Source organism: Sphaerodactylus townsendi, linkage group LG01, assembly GCF_021028975.2.
Source record: "Sphaerodactylus townsendi isolate TG3544 linkage group LG01, MPM_Stown_v2.3, whole genome shotgun sequence".
NCBI lineage: Eukaryota > Metazoa > Chordata > Lepidosauria > Squamata > Sphaerodactylidae > Sphaerodactylus > Sphaerodactylus townsendi.
The window spans coordinates 18,284,593-18,305,510 of NC_059425.1; the positions used below are offsets into that span (position 1 = coordinate 18,284,593).

The 20,918-nt window shown below is 49.4% G+C and overlaps 1 protein-coding gene across 2 annotated transcripts in view; it reads left to right on the forward strand.

The window, feature by feature from the left end:
• DNAJC4 (DnaJ heat shock protein family (Hsp40) member C4) overlaps window positions 1–20,918 on the forward strand; it is an 86,887-nt gene that overhangs the window by 14,988 nt on the left and 50,981 nt on the right. The window contains exons 1-2 of one of the 2 annotated variants that reach the window (XM_048512167.1): window positions 8,877–9,063; window positions 10,930–11,077. In XM_048512167.1, the coding sequence (XP_048368124.1) occupies window positions 10,986–11,077 (92 nt within the window). In that variant the 5' untranslated portion in view covers window positions 8,877–9,063; window positions 10,930–10,985. Of the gene's footprint in view, window positions 1–8,876; window positions 9,064–10,926; window positions 11,078–20,918 lie in introns of those variants that run through there. The other variant, XM_048512159.1, reaches the window with a different exon arrangement.

Here is a 20,918-nt window from a genome sequence, read left to right on the forward strand (position 1 = left end):
AGCCCCTGCTGGCACGGCCAATTGGCACCAGAGTTGGACACCTCTGTCCTACTGGATCTTCTCCAGCACCCACCCCTTTTTATCTCACTTAATGCTTGATTTAGTCAGCATGGAACATCCTGCCATATGAGGGCTTCTTTAAACTGGGCTGCTCACAGCAGCTATGCACCTTCAAGCTCTTTTGCCTCGGCCTCTATCACATTTCAGTCCAGCCTAAACAGTTCATAGACCCCCTCCTGCCTGCTGTTCCTTGTGTGAATTTTTTTCTATGCCCCAAATGCTCCGTGGCCCCTCATTTCCTCCAGAGAGCCCTCTCTCCACACTCTTGGATCTCTTTAAAGCTTTGCTTGTCCTGTGGCAGAATTCACACATGCCGCCAGCGTGGTGCAGTGGTTAAGAGCAGGTGGATACCAATCTGGAGAACCAGGTTTGATTTCCCACTTCTCCACCTGAGCGGCAGAGGCTTATTTGCTGAACCAGATATGTTTCCGCACTCCTACATTCCTGCTGGGTGACCTTGGGCTAGTCACAGTTCTTCGGGTCCCTCTCAGCTGCACCTACCTCTCCCTTTCAGCCACACCTGCCTCACAAGGTATCTGTTGTGGGAAGGGAAAGAAGCTTGTAAGCCACCTTGAGTCTCCTTACAGGAAAAGAAAGGTGAGGTATAAATCCCTCCTCCTCCTCCTCCTCCTCCTCCTCCTCCTCCTCCTCTTCTTCTTCTTCTTCCTCTTCCTCCTCCTCCTCCTCTTCCTCTTCCTCTTCCTCTTCCTCCTCTTCTTCTTCTTTGAGAGCCCCACATTGGAACGGCCCCTCTATTTTTCACACATGTGACATCTCATTATACTCAGTTGGATTCTCCTTCCTAATAAGCGTGCAGCCCCTTAGGCTGTTCAATACCTCCCTCGTTCAAGACAAATGCTTTCTTCAGTCCCAGCTGAACTCAATCGGAAGAAGAATCGCCAAGCGCTCAGTACTTCCAAATGATTTTAATAACAATAATTAATTAACTTGACATTGGGAAGGCATCTCTGACTCAGGAAGTCAAAGCAGTCTGCTAAAAATACACCCAGCAGCAGTGGCATCCAAGAGATTGGCGGGAGCCAGCTCCACAAGGGCGGTTTGCTTGCACATGTGGAAAACACGAATCATTTCTTAACAAGCTTTTTTGTTAGCCTTGACCCTTCGCGTGATCTCTCCCCCCGCCCACCCCAACCCGGAAAAAGGCGCTTGAGACGCCAGGAGAGAATGCTAAGGGAAAAAGTTGGAACATGATCTCCGTAAATTGGCATCACAAGGACGCCGCTGTCTGCCATTCTTTGTAATATTTGATCCAAGGCCGCTCCATTTCTTTATCCAGTTATATTTTTAACTTCGGGGGGGAAAATGTCATGGTTATCAGAGGGAGGGAGGGAACGGCAGGACGAGAACATGAGCCATTGTAAGTAGCTTTGAAACGCCAAACAGACAAAGCGGTCCATTTGTAAATGGCATAAAAATGACAGCAATCTATAACCTCCCCGGGCAGGTCCGTCTCACTTAGCACCTTTCTAATTTTACTTTGCTTTTTTTTTCTTTGCTGAGAAGGTTTCCTAAGCCCCAGTGCTTGTTTGCCTAAGCGGTACATCTGTTGCGGGTAGCCATGCGTGAATTTTGTGAAGGCAAATTTTATCAAGGCTTGGGGATTTTTTTCCCCCTCCCCCTAATCTGGATTGCAGGGCAGCTAGCCGAGCTGGGCTCCAGAGATGGGAGACATCGTTTCCCAGCTAAGGACCTAGGTTGACAGGTTTGCAAAGATGGGACATGACAGAGGAAGGGTCTCAGGCGGTTGCTGTAGCAACCAATTAACTGTCTGACGGGGGATGCAGATGGAAATTGCATCCTCATAATTTGGCTCTCGATCAAGGAGGCGCCCAGCTGAATTCAGGCTCCGTGTTTACTGTGGCCGCCTCAAGGTCAGAATGAGATACGGCTGCATTCTCCAGGAGTTTGTTGTCGTCTGGCTGTGTGGGGGCAGAAGGAGTGACAACCTGATAGAAGTCACTTTCACCCAGGAGCAGACTTGGGACCAAATTTAGCGCACTGAAGAAAAGCATTTGGCCTCCCTCTTCATCTTGACGTACTCTTTTCTGTGTCCAGGGAGGTTTTTAATTGCAGCATGCAAACATACAGCCTATGGCTAGTGCCTGAAGTTTGACCTTTTCCACATGGGTTATTTGTTTCGGGTGCAATGCTGTTGGGAAGCAGGTTCCACGCCCTGCCCCACCCTCATTCACCCCCTTCTCAGGTAGGATTGACAATCTCTAGGTGGTACCAGCGTGCTAGCATGGAGTAGTGGTTAAGAGCAGGTGGATTCTAATCTGGAGAACCGGGTTTGATTCCCCACTCCTCCACCTAAGTGGCACAGGCTTATCTGGTGAACCAGACGTGTTTCTGCACTCCTACACTCCTGCTGGGTGACCTTGGGCTAGTCACAGTTCTCCCAGAGCGCTCTCAGCCCCACCTGCCTTAGAAGGTGTCTGTTGTGGGGAGAGTAAGGGAAAAGGGGGGGTATAAATCCAAACTCTTCTTCTTCTACCTGGTAATCTCCCAGAATAACAGCTGACCTCTGCATGCCAGGGGTCAGTTCCCCTGGATAAAATGGTTGTTTTGGAAGGTAGAGTCTATAGGATTATACCCTGCTGAGGTCCCTCCCCCCAAATCTCCAGGAGTTTCTTGGCCCATAGCATATCATGGTGGCGCAAATTTTCCTTTTGGGGAAAGATCTGATCAAAGCCTGAATGCCTTCCAGGTGATGGGGAAGTTTGAATTTTCCCAGTCCTGCAGACACCTACCCTGGCCACCCCCCCCACCCCCCGGGATGCCTTAAAAAAAACCAGCAATATAATTTTAGTGTTGTGACAAACTGCGTGTTAGATTTTCTAAATTCCGTTTTTTAAAAGGTAAGTCTCTTGCCTTTTTCGTGGCAAAGATAATGCCTTTCCCCTTATATGTCTGCAATGGAAGAGGCTGCAGGCTTGCTTTTAAAAAAATGAGAGCTGAGAACTGAATCTGGTCCACAAGTTGTTATAACGATATTCATTTAACAATTTAAAACAAACAAAAAACAGTAGTGGAGCAGTCAAGCAGACCTGGCCAGTGCTGGGAACCTGGGCCTGGAAATTACAGGGAAACTTAACATACGGAAGAATCATCACCCATCATCCTCACCATCATCACAACCATCACCCTCCTCCTCCTCCTCCTCCTCCTCCTCCTCCTCCTCCTGTCCTTCCTGACGAAAGCTAGACTCAGGACGCCTAACAGTGTAACATAATTGCAATTAAAACTATAAATAGCATGAATATAATTAAAATAGTAAATTATTAATAAACAGTGCCCGGATCATGGGTCCCAGGTGATGGTTAGTTTTATGATTCCTATCCACTGTGGAGAGCAGTGGCGTACCTGGGCAAACTGGAGCCCTGGGCAAAATCTGAGTTTGATGCCCCCCCCCCCCCCATGGGCGGCCACTCTCCCCCACCATGACCAAACAATGATTTTTTCCACCAGGTCGTTTCAAAGTCACTATCACATTATAGAACATGCCCCAGCTCACAAATCTAAACACAGCAATGGGCCATTCCTACAGCAGAAATATTTTTTAAAAGGAGAATCTGGGCTCCCTCGTTTAAACAAGTGATGCTGGAATCCATCCCCAAACAGCATCATTTTCAATGGTGTTTAAACTAGGGAGTCCAGGTTCTCCTTTTAAATCCACCTTATAGAGAGAATCTGGGGTCCCCAGTTTAAACAACATTGAAAGTGATGCTATTTTGAGGTTGATTCTCCCCCACCCTGAAACAGCATCACTTTCAATGTTTAAACTGGGGACTTCAGATTCTCCCTTTAAATCCATGCCAAAGGGGGGGGATTTAAAAGGAAAAACTGGGGAAATTTGGGGGGGTGCCTGCTGTCAGAGGTACAATTGTTAAGCTAGCAGCACCAAACTTTCAGGGTATCTTTAGGAGAGACTCCTAATGATACCACCCAGGTTTTGTGAAGGTTGATTCAGGGGGTTCAAAGTTATGGACTCTCAAAGGTGTAGCCCCCATCTTCTATTAGCTCCCATTGGAAACAATGGGGAATGGGGGCACCCACTTTGGGAGTCCATAGCTTTGGACCCCTGAACCAAACTTCACAAAACCCTGGTGGTATCAGTAAGAGACTCTCCTGATGATACCTCCCAGGACTGGTGAAGTTTTGTTCAGGGGGTCCAAAGTTATGGACCCTCAAAGGTGTAGCCCCATCTCCTATTAGCTCCCATTGGAAACAATGGGGCACCCCCTTTGGGAGTCCATAACTTAGGACCCCCTGAATCAAACCTCACCAAACCTGGGTGATAGCATCAGGAGAGTCTTCCGAAACATCCCTGAAATCTTGGTGCTGTTAGCCTAAAAACTGCACCCTCTGCAGGCCAGAAATGGAAAAAACCCTGAAAATACAAAAAAAATCCCACAAACGAACCTGCATTTTTGCCACCCACCACAAGGTGGTGCCCTGGGCAACTGCCGACTTTGCCCAGTGGGAGGAATGCCTCTGGTGGAGAGGCACAATATGTTAATGGGTGATAATAAGATGTTAATGGAGAAGAAGGGGACAGAAGGGAGACCAGCTAAAAAAAAACACCATCGCTGTCCTCAACCTTAAGCCTGGTGTAACGTCTCTGTCTTGCAGACCCTGCGGAACTGTGCTAGGTCCCGCAGAGTCGAGGTCTCAGTTCTGTCCCATTGGGAAAATACTTAGAAGAAAAAGAGTTTGGATTTATACCCCCCCTTTCTCTCCTGTAAGGAAACTCAAAGGGGCTGACAATCTGCTTTCCCTCCCCCCCAACCCAACAAACATCCTGTGAGGTGAGTGGGGTTGAGAGAGCTCCAAAGAACTGAGACTAGCTCAAGGTCACCCAGCTGGTGTGTGTTGGGGTGCACAGGCTAATCTAGTTCCCCAGATAAGCCTCCACAGCTCAAGTGGCAGAGTGGGGAATCAAACCCGGTTCTCCAGATTAGAGTGCACCTGCTCTTAACCACTACGCCATTGCTGCTCACGAGGTGAGGCTGGGCAGGTAATAGGACTCACGTGCACCTACCAAGACCCAGCCCTGCAGTACTGGCTTTCTCTTTTTGACTTGGCGCAGCCAGGTGGAGGCCAGTGGAGAGTGCATCCGGTTCCCTTGCAGGGAAGGAACTGGGAGGGGGCAGTTTCCCAGGGCATTTGCCCCGCTCCTTGTGTCCTTGCATCTCTGGAGATGGTTTTAAGAGAACCTCTTTGGTCAGTTTGCTCCAGCAGTCCTGCAAAGAGCTGAAGCTGCGCGAGGGTGCTCTCCCCTTCCTATGCAGTCTGAAGTAGTGTTACATTTCAGGAATAGCTGCACCCCTTCATTTAGCTTTTTATGTAACTGACCGCTATGGAACGTGCCAGCCCTGCCTTCTGGTCTCCTTGTTTTTTCCTTCAGAGCAAGGGTCGGGCAACAAACAATGAAAGAGCCAAGTGGCGTCAAAATTCTGAGCAAGACGTTAACAAGGAGCAAGACGTTAACAAGGAGCCAGTATCAAAAAGCCCATTTTTCATAACTGAAAAGAGGTAGCGCAGCATTACTGATACTGGACTCCTTTTTTTTTTTGGTTATCACAGTCACTGCTGACTTCTGAGGAGCCAGCGTGGTATAGTGGTTAAGGGCAGGTACACTCTGATCTGGAGAACCGGGTTCGATTCCCTGCTCTGCCACTTGAGCTGTGGAGGCTTATCTGGTGGATGTAGCCCAAGGTCACCCAGCTGGTGTGTGTTGGAGTACACAAGCTAATCTGGTTCATCAGATAAGCCTCCACAGTTTAAGTGGCAGAGCGGGGAATCAATCCCGGTTCTCCAGATTAGAGTGCATCTGCTTTTAACCACTACACCACGCTGGCTGCCACAGAGAAGGCAACCAGCAGCATTTCCACGTGGCACAGGATGGTGCTGGGCCACACGTCCTGCAGTGGAGGCGTCCCCGGCAGCAACCAGGGCGAAGAGAATCCCAGCATGACTTGGCTGCATTCTGCAGATTGACTCACAGCTCCTGCTGCATGTCTGTAGAGAGTGAGAAGGGAGCTGCTGAACCCGGGCAGGCAGCCTGGCTTGGAGAACAGGGTGGGTAAGCAGGTGCTGACCTTGTGGCAAAACCTGGACCAGCTTCATGTCCTGGGGGAGAGGGGATGGCGGAATGCATGCCCGTACGTGACGCATTCAAGTGGTGCCTGGGTTGTCTCTCAGAACTCTCTCAGCCCCACCCACCTAACAAGGTGTCTGTTGTGGGGAGGGGAAGGGAAAGGAACTTGTAAGCCACCTTGAGTCACCTTACAGGAGAGAAAGGCGGGGCATAAGTCCAAAACTCTTCTCTTTTCATTGGCAGCCACTGCCTGTGATGCTGGCAGAGTGGCCCACTATATTGTTCTTGGATCCCTCTGGTCTCCTTGGCTGAGTTCAGTGTTTCCCACATTGCTGCATCAGCCGTGGATCCTTGACAAGGTCCTCATTTCCCACTCCACCTGCCTGGAGCCTGCCAGCAGCATGTCCAGGCCTACGCTGGCTCCAGATGTTACCCCTGAAGCTGCATTCCCACAAAGGCGAGTGGCATTTTGTCTTCTTTCATATCCAGCCCCTTCTTCCAAGGAGCTCAGAGCGAAGCGTTTGAGGGTTTCCTGACTCTGCCGTTGCAACAATCCTACAAACCGAGATCAAGCAGAGGGACAATGATTGGCCCTTGGTCATGCCGGGAAGAGTATAATTGAGTGGGGACAAACTCAGATTTTGTTGGCCCAGTTCTGTACCTCACAGTTCTTGAAAGCTTCTGCTGTGCATATCTGTCAACAACTAGCTCTATTGGGGTGTTGTGGGGTTTTCAGAGAAGATGCCAGCCGCAGATGCAGGCGAAAAGTCAGGAAAAAATGCTTCTGGTTTGCAGGGCAAGCTTGCATTGTTACAGCAGTTTGCTGCAGAGCAGGAAAGTATCTGGTTGATTTATTGTGTGTGCAAGTAAGCCTCAGGTCTGTTTAGTTCATGTCTGACTCTCAAGTGACATCCTGGTTCACAACTCAGCCACAAGACTACAGTATGTACAGGAGCAGCAGTGGCATAGGAGGTTAAGAGCTCGTGTATCTAATCTGGAGGAACCGGGTTTGATTCCCAGCTCTGCCGCCTGAGCTGTGGAGGCTTATCCGGGGAATTCAGATTAGCCTGTACATTCCCACACATGCCAGCTGGGTGACCTTGGGCTAGTCACAGCTTCTCAGAGCTCTCTCAGCCCCACCTACCTCACAGGGTGTTTGTTGTGAGGGGGGAAGGGCAAGGAGATTGTAAGCCCCTTTGAGTCTCCTGCAGGAGAGAAAGGGGGGATATAAATCCAAACTCTTCTTCTTCTTCTTGGCTAAGCAACTATTTGTGACCCTCAATCCTGTAATCTGCAATGTGGAGACAGTATATAGTAACAATCAATGCTGTCATGTCGGAGCAAGTCTTTTGATGACCTCAAGAGCTGTAATACTATTTTTATTCAACGATTTGATATATACTGGATATTAAAAACTTTTGTTACCAATCTAGAGAATACAAAAATACAATCAAAATATCTTTGCAGACCACAAGCGGTTAGAAGCAACGACAGCAGAACAGAGGCAGGAGAAAATTGAGATTAAATTATAATTTTCTACTATGTGTTTAAGAACACATCATAAAAATATAGAAAAGATATAGAAGAAATTTTCAGATCTAACGTTGACATCCTCATCACAAACCAATAAGACTTATACGAGAGAGAACTTAATAAGTCATAAATTAAAAAGAGAAAATAGGAGAAAAACAAAATAATGAACAGACTACGAGCAGTGGCGGAACAGCATAAAATTGCCTTAATAAAACAATTTTAACTGAGATGAAGCAATTAAGAAATCAATTACAAATGCTTGAAACTGATGAGATTTTTGAAGCAGAAGCATTTGAACATATGAAGAACCTGGAAAATCTCTGTCATCTTATTTAAGGAAAGAAACAGAATGATAGCAGGAGTGAAGAAAGTAGATCAAATTACTCATGTAAAAAAAGAAATACAGGAACAGTTTGCTATCTTTTCAGAATTATACAAAAGGGACTCAGCAATATAAGAAAAATTGGGGAGTATATAAAAAGTATTATCATAAGAAATATCATAACCTGTAAAGAAAATGAAAAAAGACAAAGCATTGGGCCCAGATGGACTTACAGCAATGTATTATAAGTGCTTAGAAGAAAATGTTTATATTACCACTGCAAGAAGCTTTGCTCATTTGAGCAAAGAGAAAATATTGCCCTCATCTTGGTAGGAAGCATATATAATATTGATACATAACGAAGGCAGTGATCCAACACTCCCCACCGTCTTACAGACACATCTCGTTGCTGAATGTTGATTAGAAACGTTTTACCTCAATAATGTCAAAGAGACTAAGGAAATGTATAACAAAACTAATTCATACAGATCAGACTGGCTTTGTACTAAAGAGATTCATGAAAGGCAATATACGTTTTGTGATTATTTCAATAGAATTTGTGGGGTGGGGGGAAGAGACGAGAACAGCCTTTATGTTTCTAGATGCTGAAAAAGCGTTTGACAATATAGCTTTGTCTTTTTATTGAAAATGCTGGGAAGTTTAAACTGTGGCTCAAAATTTGTGAACTGGCAGGGCCTGCTTCAAAGGGGCAAGGGGGGCAGGTGCCTCAGGCGGCAGGCTGAGAGGGGGCAGCATCAGGAGGGGGGAGCCTCAATTTCTTGAAAGAGATGGCTCATGTTGCAGCATGTGCTTGATCCCCTGGTTCGGCTGCTGCCAGGAGGTGAGGGAGGTTGAATGACCTGGCAGAGATGACTTGTTTGGCAGTGTTCCCCTTGTTCCCCTGATTGGGCTGCTGCTAGGCAGTGAGGGGGAGGAAGAGAGAGAGCCCAGGCCTCAGAGGGGAGTTGCAGACCTTGGCTGTGGCTGTTAGTTGGGCAAGACTATGGCAAGCAAAGAGACAGAAGAGGTATGAGTTCCTGAGGAGATGTTCAAAGATGTCAAGTTCTACATAGTGGGAGACATAGACCCTCCCCCCTTCCTTGGCCTTGCTAATCTCCCTCCTTTCCCCAACTTTCCTCCCTCCGCTCTTCCACCTGCAAGGCCTTCCCTTGTCTTCCTGTCCCCCTTTCAGTGCATTGATAGCGTCTGTGGTGGAAATCAAGTCTTTGCAAAAGGTGAAAAGATTAACGCAAAAAAGTACAATGGCTATTGTATTTTCAACTAACTTCAAGATTAAAAAAGAACATTCACACAGCAAGAATTGACCGAATTGGTAAAGGTGATAACTCAGCGAAAAGAACCTTTATTAGGACAAATCTGACGCAGAAATAGAGCATGTTTAACTAAGCATGGCTAAATGGATGCAAAATTTTGAGGAAGAAATCTCCAGCAATGGGAAACCTTAAGGACAAAAGCTATTAAATTTACAGATAGTCAAACATTAAGAGGAAACTGGTATAAGATATATTGTCGAAGGCTTTCGCGGCCGGAATCACTGGGGTGCTGTGTGGTTTCCGGGCTGTACGGCCGTGTTCTAGCAGCATTCTCTCCTGACGTTTCGCCTCCACTTGTCAGGAGAGAATGCTGCTAGAACACCGCCTTACAGCCTGGAAACCACACAGCACCCCACTGGTGTAAGATATTTTATCGGTGGTATATTACTCCAAAAGATATCGAGAAGATGGACAAGAACTATAAATGACAATGTTAGAAATGTGGAGAGGCGGATGATACCCTTTATCATACGTGATGGACATTCAAAGAGACAAAACATTGGAAAGAAATCATGCCAAATTTCAGAAATTGTTAAAAGTTAAATTTGCTATGAAAGCTGAGGTCATGCTATTGGGCATTCTGCTAAAAATAGTCAATATAACACAGGGAGGACTGGTAAAGCAAACTAACTTAGATTATTCTAAGTAGGTTATCGAAATGAGATATACAAGTTACTAACAGTGCTTTTATTATATTATATTGAAATGGTGTTAAAAAGGCATGGAACAGCTAAATATATGATACGGGCTCAATTTTTAATGTTCAGGAAGTATTTTTAGAAATCTAGGTTTAGATTTATAATAGTAATCACCCCTGCAAGTTTTTAAATCTATTCTATCACAATTAATCTTATATTGTTTAACATAAATACAGTGTTTATCAATTATTGTGTAGGGTGTCTTATAAAATTTATGCTCAGATTTACTAATATGGTAATCCCTGTTTAATGCTTATTATTATGCCACTATTTATTGCTCATTGTTGCTATAATTTATTTATTATATCATTGCTGATTATACTATATGTATACTTTTTCTACTCTTTGTCCTGTAATGTACTTGTAGTTGTTGTTGTGATATGGTTTCTATTTTGCTTTTTTCCTGTTCTGTTTGTATTTAGGAAAAATAAAATCTTATAAAAAGCAAACGCTGTGGTTCTGTTCCCTCTATTCAGCATTGTTGCTGTGCCATTCAGGGCTGTACAAAGTGCATGTGTGATCCATAGGTAGGTCCAGTGGTGGGATTCAGCAGGTTCGCACCACTTCGGCACAACCGGTTGTTAAAATGGTGCTTGTAAACAACCAGTTGTGAAATTATTTGAATCCCACCACTGGAACCGGTTGTTAAATTATTTGAATCCCACCACTGGGTAGCTCCATTCCCTCAAGGTGAACATACAATGCAAAACAGTCAGTGGCAAAAATGATGGATAGGAGGCAAAATGTTTCTGGGGAACAGCAATAATAAGCCTTTCACTCTTGGGTGCAGTTGGGAACAAGGTTCTCAGTAGCATTATTAAGCCTAATCACTCCCTTTTATCTCCCTGTGTTCTTTCCCAGCAATTCTTGACCTGCTGCTTCCAAGAACCTGGGCGTGGTGCTCTTCAGGGCTGAAGATGACTTCAGCAGTTCCCTGTCTCATTTGCAGATGCTGCCAGCCATGTCTAAGTGCCAGGCGCCGGGCATTCTCAACCACTCTCGGCATCTGGTGAGCTCTATCCCCATCATGCATCCAGGGTGGGAAGGACCTGGCTCATGGCCTACCTGGGACTAAGAGCTTTGAGAGCCACCATGGTTTAGTGGTTAAGAGCAGGTGCACTCTAATCTGGAGAACCAGGTTTGGTTCCCTGCTCTGACGCTTAAGCTGTGGAGGCTTATCTGGTGAACCAGATTAGCTTGTGCACTCCAACACATGCCAGCTGGGTGACCTTGGGCTAGTCACAGCTCTTCGGAGCTCTCTCAGCCCCACCCACCTCACAGGGTGTTTTTTGTGGGGAGGGGGGAAAGGAACGGAGCTTGTAAGCCCCTTTGAGTCTCCTTACAGGAGAGAAAGGGGGATATAAATCCTCCTCCTCCTCCTCCTCCTTCGTCGTCTTCTTCTTCTTGCACAGGGATGTGCAGGGAGAGCTAATAGATAGAGTGGCAGGTTAGAACTCTGAGTGACCTGGCTTCATATCCCTAGGTTTCCCCTCGGTGACCTTGGGCCCACCACAAACTCTCCACCTGGCCTATCTAACAGGGTTGTTTTGAGAAAATGGAGAAGGAGGAACAATATTCTAAGCCACTTTGAGTCCCAACTAGGGAGAAAAAGAGGTAGAAATGAATAAATGCCAATGCATGCATCTTAGGCCCCTGGAATTGGCAGACAGTATGAAGACTCTCGACTGGCTGAGCCTGATGTGCTCACTGGAGAGCCCTCCTGCCTGCTGCATTTCAGGCTGTGCCACCAGGACCCAGTGAGTTGGAAGGCGCCCGCTCCAGATGTGGGTTCAGACTTGCTCAGAGGATCACCCCATCTCCATTTCCCCAGTGTATTAAACATCCCTTCCATGACTGTGTCCAGCAGTGGAGAGCATCATGCTGCCCATCCCTCAGGGCCCCACCTGTTTAAATAAAACATTTATTTACTCTAGTTGAACTAGCAACATTTATTCCCAGAATAACAGGACCACTGGAGTGGAGGAGGGAAAAGCCGAACACGCTTCTGCTGCTGGCAACTTTCCCACCTTCCATGCTGTCGTGATAATGCGGAAACTCTTTGGTTGGCTGATTCGGGAGATATTATATACACAGCTGGCGAGTGTTATACATACCTTTTCCAGCCCTGTCCTCTTAAGTGTGTGATGAACCTCCTGTTCTTTCGCATTCGGTATACGTGTGTCAGGAACAGAGACGTGCTCTGCTGTGCGTACGAGTTTCCCCAGCTCTCTAGGGTGTCTTGTCATGTACTAGGAGAGGAGCGGTGCCAGTGAAGGAGCCATATGTTTAGGCCCACTGCCTCTTCTCTGCCCGTTTGCTTCTGAGGGCATCTTCCAGCCTAGCAGTTTCCGCATTTAGAAGTGCTTTTGGAATGACATTTTGTAAAACTGTCCCCATAGAGGGCATTTCATCGAAATGGAATATCAGAATCATCTGATTGGATTAAACCAAAGTTCCATCGGGGCCATCTGGGCCATTCGGTTTTTGACAGGGACCGACAGATACTTTTGGCGGCTCACAAGCAAAGCGTGGAAGTGACTGCTTTAGCCCCCAATAGATTGTGATTTTGCAGGTCAACAGCATCAGTGTACTGAAGATTACAACATACAAGATTACACCCCCGCAAAGCATTTAAGCATACTTTTCAGATGGGTAACCATGTTGGTCTGCAGTAGAAGAGCAAGATTCAACACCAGTAGCTCCTTGGACAAACAAGATTTCCATGGTATATGCTTTTGAAAGTCAGCGTGATGTAGTGGTTAAGAGCAGGTGGAATCTAATCTGGAGAACCGGGTTTGATTCCCCACTTCTCCACCTGAGTGGCAGAGGCTGATCTGGTGAACCAGATGTGTTTCTGCACTCCTACATTCCTGCTAGTTGACCTTGGGCTAGTGACAGATCTCTCAGGACTCTCTCGGCCCCACCTACCTCACAAGGTGTCTGTTGTGGGGAGAGGAAGGAGCTTGTAAGCCACCTTGAGTCTCCTTACAGGAGAGAAAGGTGGGGTATAAATCCAAACTGCTCCTCCTCCTCCTTCTCCTCCTCTTCTTCATCTTCTTGAATCACAGCTCTGACAAATAGAACTGATTCTTGATGGCTCATACCTGGACGTCTTGTTGGTCTTTAAGGTGATATTGGACTGGAATGTTGCATTTAAATATACTGATTCAGTTCAGACATTATGCCAAACTGTGAGTTGGGTAACCTCAGTTTAGAACTCAAACTGTGGTTTAATGCTTTCAGGCATACAACACGCAAACTATACTTTGCTCTTCCTGTCTGCCCAGAGGTGCAGTGGCCTTGGGAGCCATAACAATGTCACAACAGCCATAACCGAATTGGTTCGTCAGCTCAGACATCTTGGCAAATCATAGCCGAAACAGTGGTTTGCAAACCCTCTTCAAACGTTGGTTTGTGATGTTGTTAATCCAGATGTCACACTTTATCATAGCTACACTTTCCTACCTGTGGTTTCATATGACAAATTAAGCCTCAAGATGTGATTGTGTCCACTTACCTAGCAGACATTTTAAAAAGGATTAGAATGGAACTGCAATATTCAGGAACAAGGTATCTCTGAGTACCAGATTCTTGAGGAAAAAAGCACTTTTCACTACACTGCTTGTAAGCTTTCTACAAGAATCTGGCCAGCTGCTGTTATGCTGACTATGGTAGAGTAGGTGGTCCACCGGTCTGATCCAACAAGGTAATTCTTACTTTTATTCAGTTTGATTTTTTAAACCACTGTTCCTCCAATGAGTTCAGAAAGTACACATGGTTCTCTCCCCCAACCGAATTGTATCTTCACAACAACCTGGTAAGGTAGATTAGGCTGAGAGAAAGTGACTGACTTAAGGTCATCTGGTGAGTTTCATCATGGCTTGGGGGAATTGGTCTTCCTGATCCAAGTCTAACTCTGTGAAACTCTATTCCATACTCAAATAAGAATTACATTCTTATTTGCTCTGGATCAGGGGTCTGCAATCTGCGGCTCTCCAGATGTTCATGGACTACAAATCCCATCAGCCCCTGCCAGCATGGCAAATTGGCCACGCTGACAAGGGCTGATGGGAATTGTAGTCCATGGACATCTGGAGAGCCACAGGTTGCAGACCCCTGCTGGATGGTAGAGAAGTTATAATGGTGATAAGAACACAATAGCAGCCTTCTGGGATCAGACCAGTGGCCCATCCATTCTAGCATCTGTTTCCCTAACAGTGGCAAGCAGCTGCCACAGGGAAGCCCATAACCACGGCCCACAGATGGCAGCCCACTCCTCCCGACTGCTCCTCAGCACTCACATTCAGAGGGACTCAGCCTTTTTAATTTAAAAAAAGAAGAGTTGGTTTTTATAACCCACCTTTTCTCTACCTTTAAGGAGTCTCAAAGTGGCTTACAATCGCTTCCCCTTCCTCTCCCCACAGCAGGCACTTTCCTCCTCTCATCGTGCAGTTCTCTGTTCATCTATGTTGGCTTCTTAGATTCCCCCCTTACCGTGTTTGCTTCCTGTTGGAATAGCGATGGCATGAGCTTGCAAGAGCTCTTGTTTTAGGAGAGCCCAACCTTCACTTGCTCCCAGTGGCGGAGCTACTCCACAGTCCCCTTCTACTTGAATTGCTTATTGATTCAATACACTCATAGAAACTTCTTCTTCTTTTTTGTAGTTTATTACATATAACAGGCAAGCTTACAAGTTGCTCTAACGAATTAACAAAAGAAAACTTCAGGGAAAAAAACGAACTGGGCTTCAGCTTCAGTTAAACCCCCACTCACTAACTGCCCTTCTTGTGTTCTGAGCCACATCCTCTGTAGTCAACCCACGCGGTCAGCGTAAGAACGAGACGAGACGCGGAGATAACATCTGGTGGAGATCGCCAGCAGCGGGAGACCGGAGGTCCGTGTTCCTAGCGAATCTCTCGTCTGCCGGTTCCTGGCACCTTTTATTGTTATCCTATTGGGGGCGTGTAGGAGGGAGGACCGGGGGGAGTTCCGGGAGAGCGGGAGGTCGGGAGATCATCATGTGATGCATGATCTCATCTGGCTACGTGCGGAGAGGAGCGTACGCGTCTGAGCCTAATCCTCACCTGGGGGCGAGATCATTGTCCCTGCGCCCGGTGATTGAGTCAGGCAGTTCATGACCCGTGACTCATGGGGGGATGAGGAGTGGGGGTGCGATGCGACCGGCAAGGCCGCAGGTCCGTTGGCGTCCCAACGTTCTACTACGGCACTGCTGGGTCGGCAGTGCACTACTACATCTCCTCCTTTTTTACATTTTAGAAAAAGGGGGGCCGAAACGCTAAGGGGCGATTTAAAGGGACGCTTGTCTCCTCCGTCGTTTGGTCGAGTTGACCAAGCTGCTTGTAACATTAGAACTTGGTTGCGGAGTAAGGGAAATTCGAGGGGCTTCTTACACACGTTACAGGCAATATTAGACACGCATTGAACGAAACAAGATCCGATAATAAGGCACACAATCAAACCAATGCAGAGCTGTACAATAGCACTCAACCATCCTCCCGGCAGCCAGCTCCAGAGGGCTGACCACCAATGGGGCAAAACATCATACTTCAGATTAGATACAACTTCTTGCAGCTCACGCACTTTCATGTGAATTAACTGGGAATTATCAGAAAGATTAAAACAACACATATTATGTACATTCTCACAACCTTGGTGATGTAGCAACAACAAGTAATCAATAGCGGCACGATTGTCTAGGGTCGCTTGACGAAGTTCCTGCTGCTCGGAGGCCAGGGCATCCAGAGCGGTGGAGGTAGAGTTGATGGACTTCGCAAGGGCACAGGCCAGCCGGCCAATAGTCTTAGCATTGTAGGAAGCGAGTCGGGGACTCCCACTCAGGGAAGTCGCCAGGGAGACGAACTCCGCCGGAGAGGGCGACCGCGTCGCTCCGACAGGAGGGGTCGAAAGGCAGAGCGGAGCGGGCGGGCGGCGGCGGCGTCCGGGCTCCCGGGGTGGAGCCTGGGGTAGGACAATGGTGAGGCGACTGAGGCAGCAAAGAGTTCCGGCAGGGAGTCGGGCGGGAATGTAGTTAAACGTCCTCTCCCCGCAGGTCCAGAACCAGCCCCTGGGGAGCAGGATGTTTCCGAGCACGGGGGGAATGTCCTCCATGTGTGCAGTTCCAACTGGCCGAGCCGACGAATGGGCCCGGGTCGGTTCCCGTTTAGCTGCGCCCGGTGAGGCGGGCGCAGGTGTTAGATTAGTGGGTAGCGACAGTGTTGGTGACAAGGGAGAGAGCGCCAGCCGGGAGGGTTTGAACGACGGGTCCCCAGTCGGCGCTCATAGAGTATCTGATGGATGAGGCATTCATGAAGGGGCTCAGCCCAGACTCCGCTAGGAAGTCTCCGGTGCTTTGCAGACGGGGAGCAGGCAGGAGCTTAGCAGGCTCCCGACTCCTAGGTACTGGCCCAGGCAGAAAGATGAGAGGTTGGCAGCGGCAGCAAACTGCTCCCAGATGTTGGTCTGGTGAAAGCTTCGCCAGGGGTGGCCGATCGCCATCGGCAGGAGGCAGCAGAGCAGGCAAAGGACGGTGGTCGCTGAGTTGGTGGTGATGATCGCAAAGAGAGCGGCGCAGAGGTTCTCGGGTGTCTCGGGGTGGTCTTGCTGGCGCAGCAGCGCTAGGGCCTGGCTGGTGGTCGCCTTGACGTCTCCCCAGGTCATTCGGGTCTTTGGGCATCGGCGACGGCGTTCCTGTTGAGATCGCTGGGCGGGATCCTCTAGAGAGATGCTGCTCCATCTCCGGGATGGGGTTGGTTTCCTCCTGGCGCCATTCCATGGGTTGGCCTGTCATGGCGAATCGGAGTCCACGGGAACCTGTAGGAAGAGGGACTGAAACACACACCCCTTTCCCAGGTTACGGGCCGGGTCCCGCCAGGCTCAGTTCTAGAGCGGATGGCGGAGATTGGGATCGAGTTAGTGTTTAGATTTTAATATGGGAAGGAAGAAGGCTTGTTTTGCAGCCTGTGAAGGTTGCTTTTAATGCAACCCTCCTGGGGGCAGCCTACACTCCTCTTTCTTTAGTTGTTTGACAGGGGAGGGCAGGAGGTAGGCGACCCTGGTGGGAATCGGCTTCAGAGCGTCATCAGGGTGCGTCAAGGCGAGGGTCCGAGCCTCGAGAGGGAGGGAACAGGCGGGTCCTGGGATTGTGGGTATGCATGCTTAATCAGCAACACAAAGGGGGCTTTGGAAGCACCTTTTGGGGGGATGGGTGCATCCGGGGAATGAAGCAATCCGGCAATTAGAGGCAAATTTCTCGCACACACAAAGGAAAAAGGAAGGGGGGGGGGTTTCTTTGCAAGGGAGTTGCACTTACCGTGACCTTGGTGGCTAATGCAGGAAGCGGGATGGTGTTAAGTTTTGTGATCGAAGTATCCCGGGGGGTTGCAGCCCGCCGAGACCGCTCCTTAAGGGGCGGCTTCGGCCGAGCGTGGCAAACACCACCCACCCAAATCATGAGAGGATCTGTGTTTGCAGCAACCCCTTGTGGGTATTAGGGGCATAATGGCGGCAGCCCCTTTTTAAACTGGGGCCTGTCCTGACAGTGCTACGGTATCAGGACGGGCCCGGTTTTTATCCAGGGAGGGCCAGTCAGCCAATTGGCCCTCCCGCCTTCACTGGTCGAAAAAACAGAAGGAAAAGAGGAGGGGAGAAGGAAACCGATTTAACTTGCGCCACGCCAATGTGGCAGTGTAGGCTCAGATGGACGAAGGAAAAGGTTCTCAAGGAGAGGTTTGAAGAAAAGTTTTGAAGGTTTAAACTAAGATGGAGGCGGCTTGAAGCAGGTCCCATCGGTATCCTGGGGAGCACGCACGAGCTGTGTCCCGTTTAAGGCGGATGCTGTAATGGGCGAAGCCTTTCAAGGCATTGGCACACATAATCAGAAGGAGAAAAACTTTAATTGAAGCACAAGAGCATAGCTTAGAAGCAATGGAAAAATCCCCCCTATGAGGGGAAAACTTTAGGGGTCTCTTGAAAGGGGGGCAAGACATACAGAACATACATAGGCATACAGAGCACATATAAAGTAACGAGGAGGATTGCAACTCTGATTTGAGATTTTGCTCTCTCTGAGGTGCTGACGACTTTGCTGCCACTGGGAGCCTTGAGCTTAGGGCTTTGCACAGGCTCAGAGGCTATGAGATCTGGTTTGAACCTTACAGCTGGAGAGGGCCAAGGGGGCTTCTTCTTCACGAAGGACTTTTGGCCTAAGGCCATTGTGCGAGCATCTTCCCCTTTCCATGCCTCATTGTCCTGTAGATTGGCTATGGGGCATTCTGAGGAGGGCTCAAAACGGCAGTCCTCTTCCGTCAGCATTCCTTTCTGCTGCAATTCAGTGACTGTGGACTCTGCAGAGATTTTGAAATGCGTGCCAGTCTGGGGCACTGGCGGAGGCATGGTGACTTTGGAAGTAGAAGGGGCTAGCAGAGCAGGAAGTATAGACGTAGAGGGGGAGCGAGCAACGAGATTTAGATTAGCTGAACTTAGATTAGACTCAAGTGAGAGCATAGAGGCAGGGTGTTCCGGTGAACTTGGCGGTTTCTGCAGGATGTTTGTCCATACTTGGATGTGGATGGCTCCTTGGTGCATGGGGTCGATGACCCCTGGGATGATGAACAACCCCTGTTCAGCGGCGGAAGCTTTTGGCAAGACCAGCCTAATGGTCTCCGTGGGGATGGGATCACTATACTGAGCTGGAGCAGCGAAGATCTCATGGGGGGCCCGGGGGAAGGGTTTGAGGTGCGGATCCTGGTTCGGCTGGGGAGATGCCCGGCGCGGGCCTCCCAGCGGGCATTGGGAGCGCCCGGCCCTAGATCTCCTGGGGGGTCTCCGCCTCTGGGGAGAGACCTCCTCCGCCAGGGTTGTAGGCACCACCGCCGGGCAGCCTACAATTCCTCCGGCAATGTCCTGGCTTGCCGCAATTGAAACACTCGTCTCGGGCTGCCTCATGGCAGCCGGAGAGGGCGGCGACTCAGAAGGCTGGCTTGATGGGCGCAAGACCCGACATCCTGGCAAGCTTTGAGCATGTCGGCCAGCTCGGGGTTCCTTCCTAGGCCTGTGATCGCTTTGCGGCACTCCGCGGAGGCGTTCTCCTTGGCGCGGCGCTTAAGGAGTTCGCCCTGGGCCTCCTCGCTGTCAACCTGCCTCTTGAGGGCCTCCTGAGCCTGTTCACAAACTCAGCATAGGGCTCTTGGGGTTTTTGCCGGATGGAGGAGAAACTCTGGGTTGGCTGGCCGGCATTGGGGACTTTGATAAATGCCTTATAGGCACACTCAGAGGCGACCGTAAGGGTGGCCTCAGGCAGGACAATCTGATCGTTGGGATTGGCAAAAGCATCGAAACCGTAAAGCTGAGCGGCGGTGTAGGCGCCGCCAGAGGTGGCTGCTCTGTTGAAGCACTGCTGGCGGAACTCACTTTCCCAGACCACAAATTGGGCAGGGCTCAGGAGCATGCGAAAGGTGGTCTTCCAGTCATCTGGGACCATTAGGTGGTTCCTTGCGATGGCCTCCAGCATGCCTCTCACGTAGGGGCTAGTGACTCCTACGTCCCGCCTTGCTTTGCGGAGCTCGGTAAGGATATTATACCTCAGGGGGCCGTACTCGACAACCCGGCCGGATGACGCCATTCTCCCTCAGTATCTGTGAAATGGACGGGCACAATGCAAGAATCTCGCATCGTCTTCCGCCAGGCTTTCTTTCTTCTGCAGATCGTGGCTAATACGCTCTGCGAGAGTTTGAAACCCGCCATTACGCGGGCGCTGACGGAGGTGCAGTGGCTTCGGAAAATGAAGGCGGAGCAGAGGGGCGGCTGGGCCGCCGGAGAGTATGAAATGGGTGGAGGAGCGAGGGGCAGAAGGAGGACAGGCGTCCAATTTAGTGGATAGAGAAAATTCCGGGGTTGAAATTGAAGGTGAAAGATCGAAAGGAGGGCGGCCTACAGCAAGGGAGCCGTAGGTCTGCAGGCTGATGGCGACAAAACATTGTCTCCACGTCAGTAGCAGCGACATCGGGCGCTACGAGGCTCTGTTAAGAGTGCGCCCGATGTTTTCCCAGTCCTTAAGATTCGATGTCCCCCCCTCTGGGTACCATGGACACTGAGCTTCAATCTCCTCAACCAATTTGCGCAGCTCCCTTCTCTTTACGGGCCCCCTCCCCCATTTCGCTAACGCTTTCAGTTCGCCACCGTGCTCTTCATAGGCCCTGCTTTTGCAAGCTCCCATACGCACCGGTGTTCCGTCGGACGCAGAGAGTGTCCTAGGACGCCGTCTCTGGATGCGCCGATCCAGAGGACAGGCGATACCGAAACGGTGGTCCCTGGATGCGCCGATCCAGCGGACTTCGGTATCGCCCTTCCCAGGCGACGGTGAGCAGGGTGGAGGTTCGAGGATTCCCGGGTTTCGCACCAGCTTGTAGTCGACTCCACGCCGTCAGCGTAAGAACGAGACGAGACGCGGAGATAACATCTGGTGGAGATCGCCAGCAGCGGGAGACCGGAGGTCCGTGTTCCTAGCGAATCTCTCGTCTGCCGGTTCCTGGCACCTTTTATTGTTATCCTATTGGGGGCGTGTAGGAGGGAGGACCGGGGGGAGTTCCGGGAGAGCGGGGGGTCGGGAGATCATCATGTGATGCATGATCTCATCTGGCTACGTGCGGAGAGGAGCGTACGCGTCTGAGCCTAATCCTCACCTGGGGGCGAGATCATTGTCCCTGCGCCCGGTGATTGAGTCAGGCAGTTCATGACCCGTGACTCATGGGGGGATGAGGAGTGGGGGTGCGATGCGACCGGCAAGGCCGCAGGTCCGTTGGCGTCCCAACGTTCTACTACGGCACTGCTGG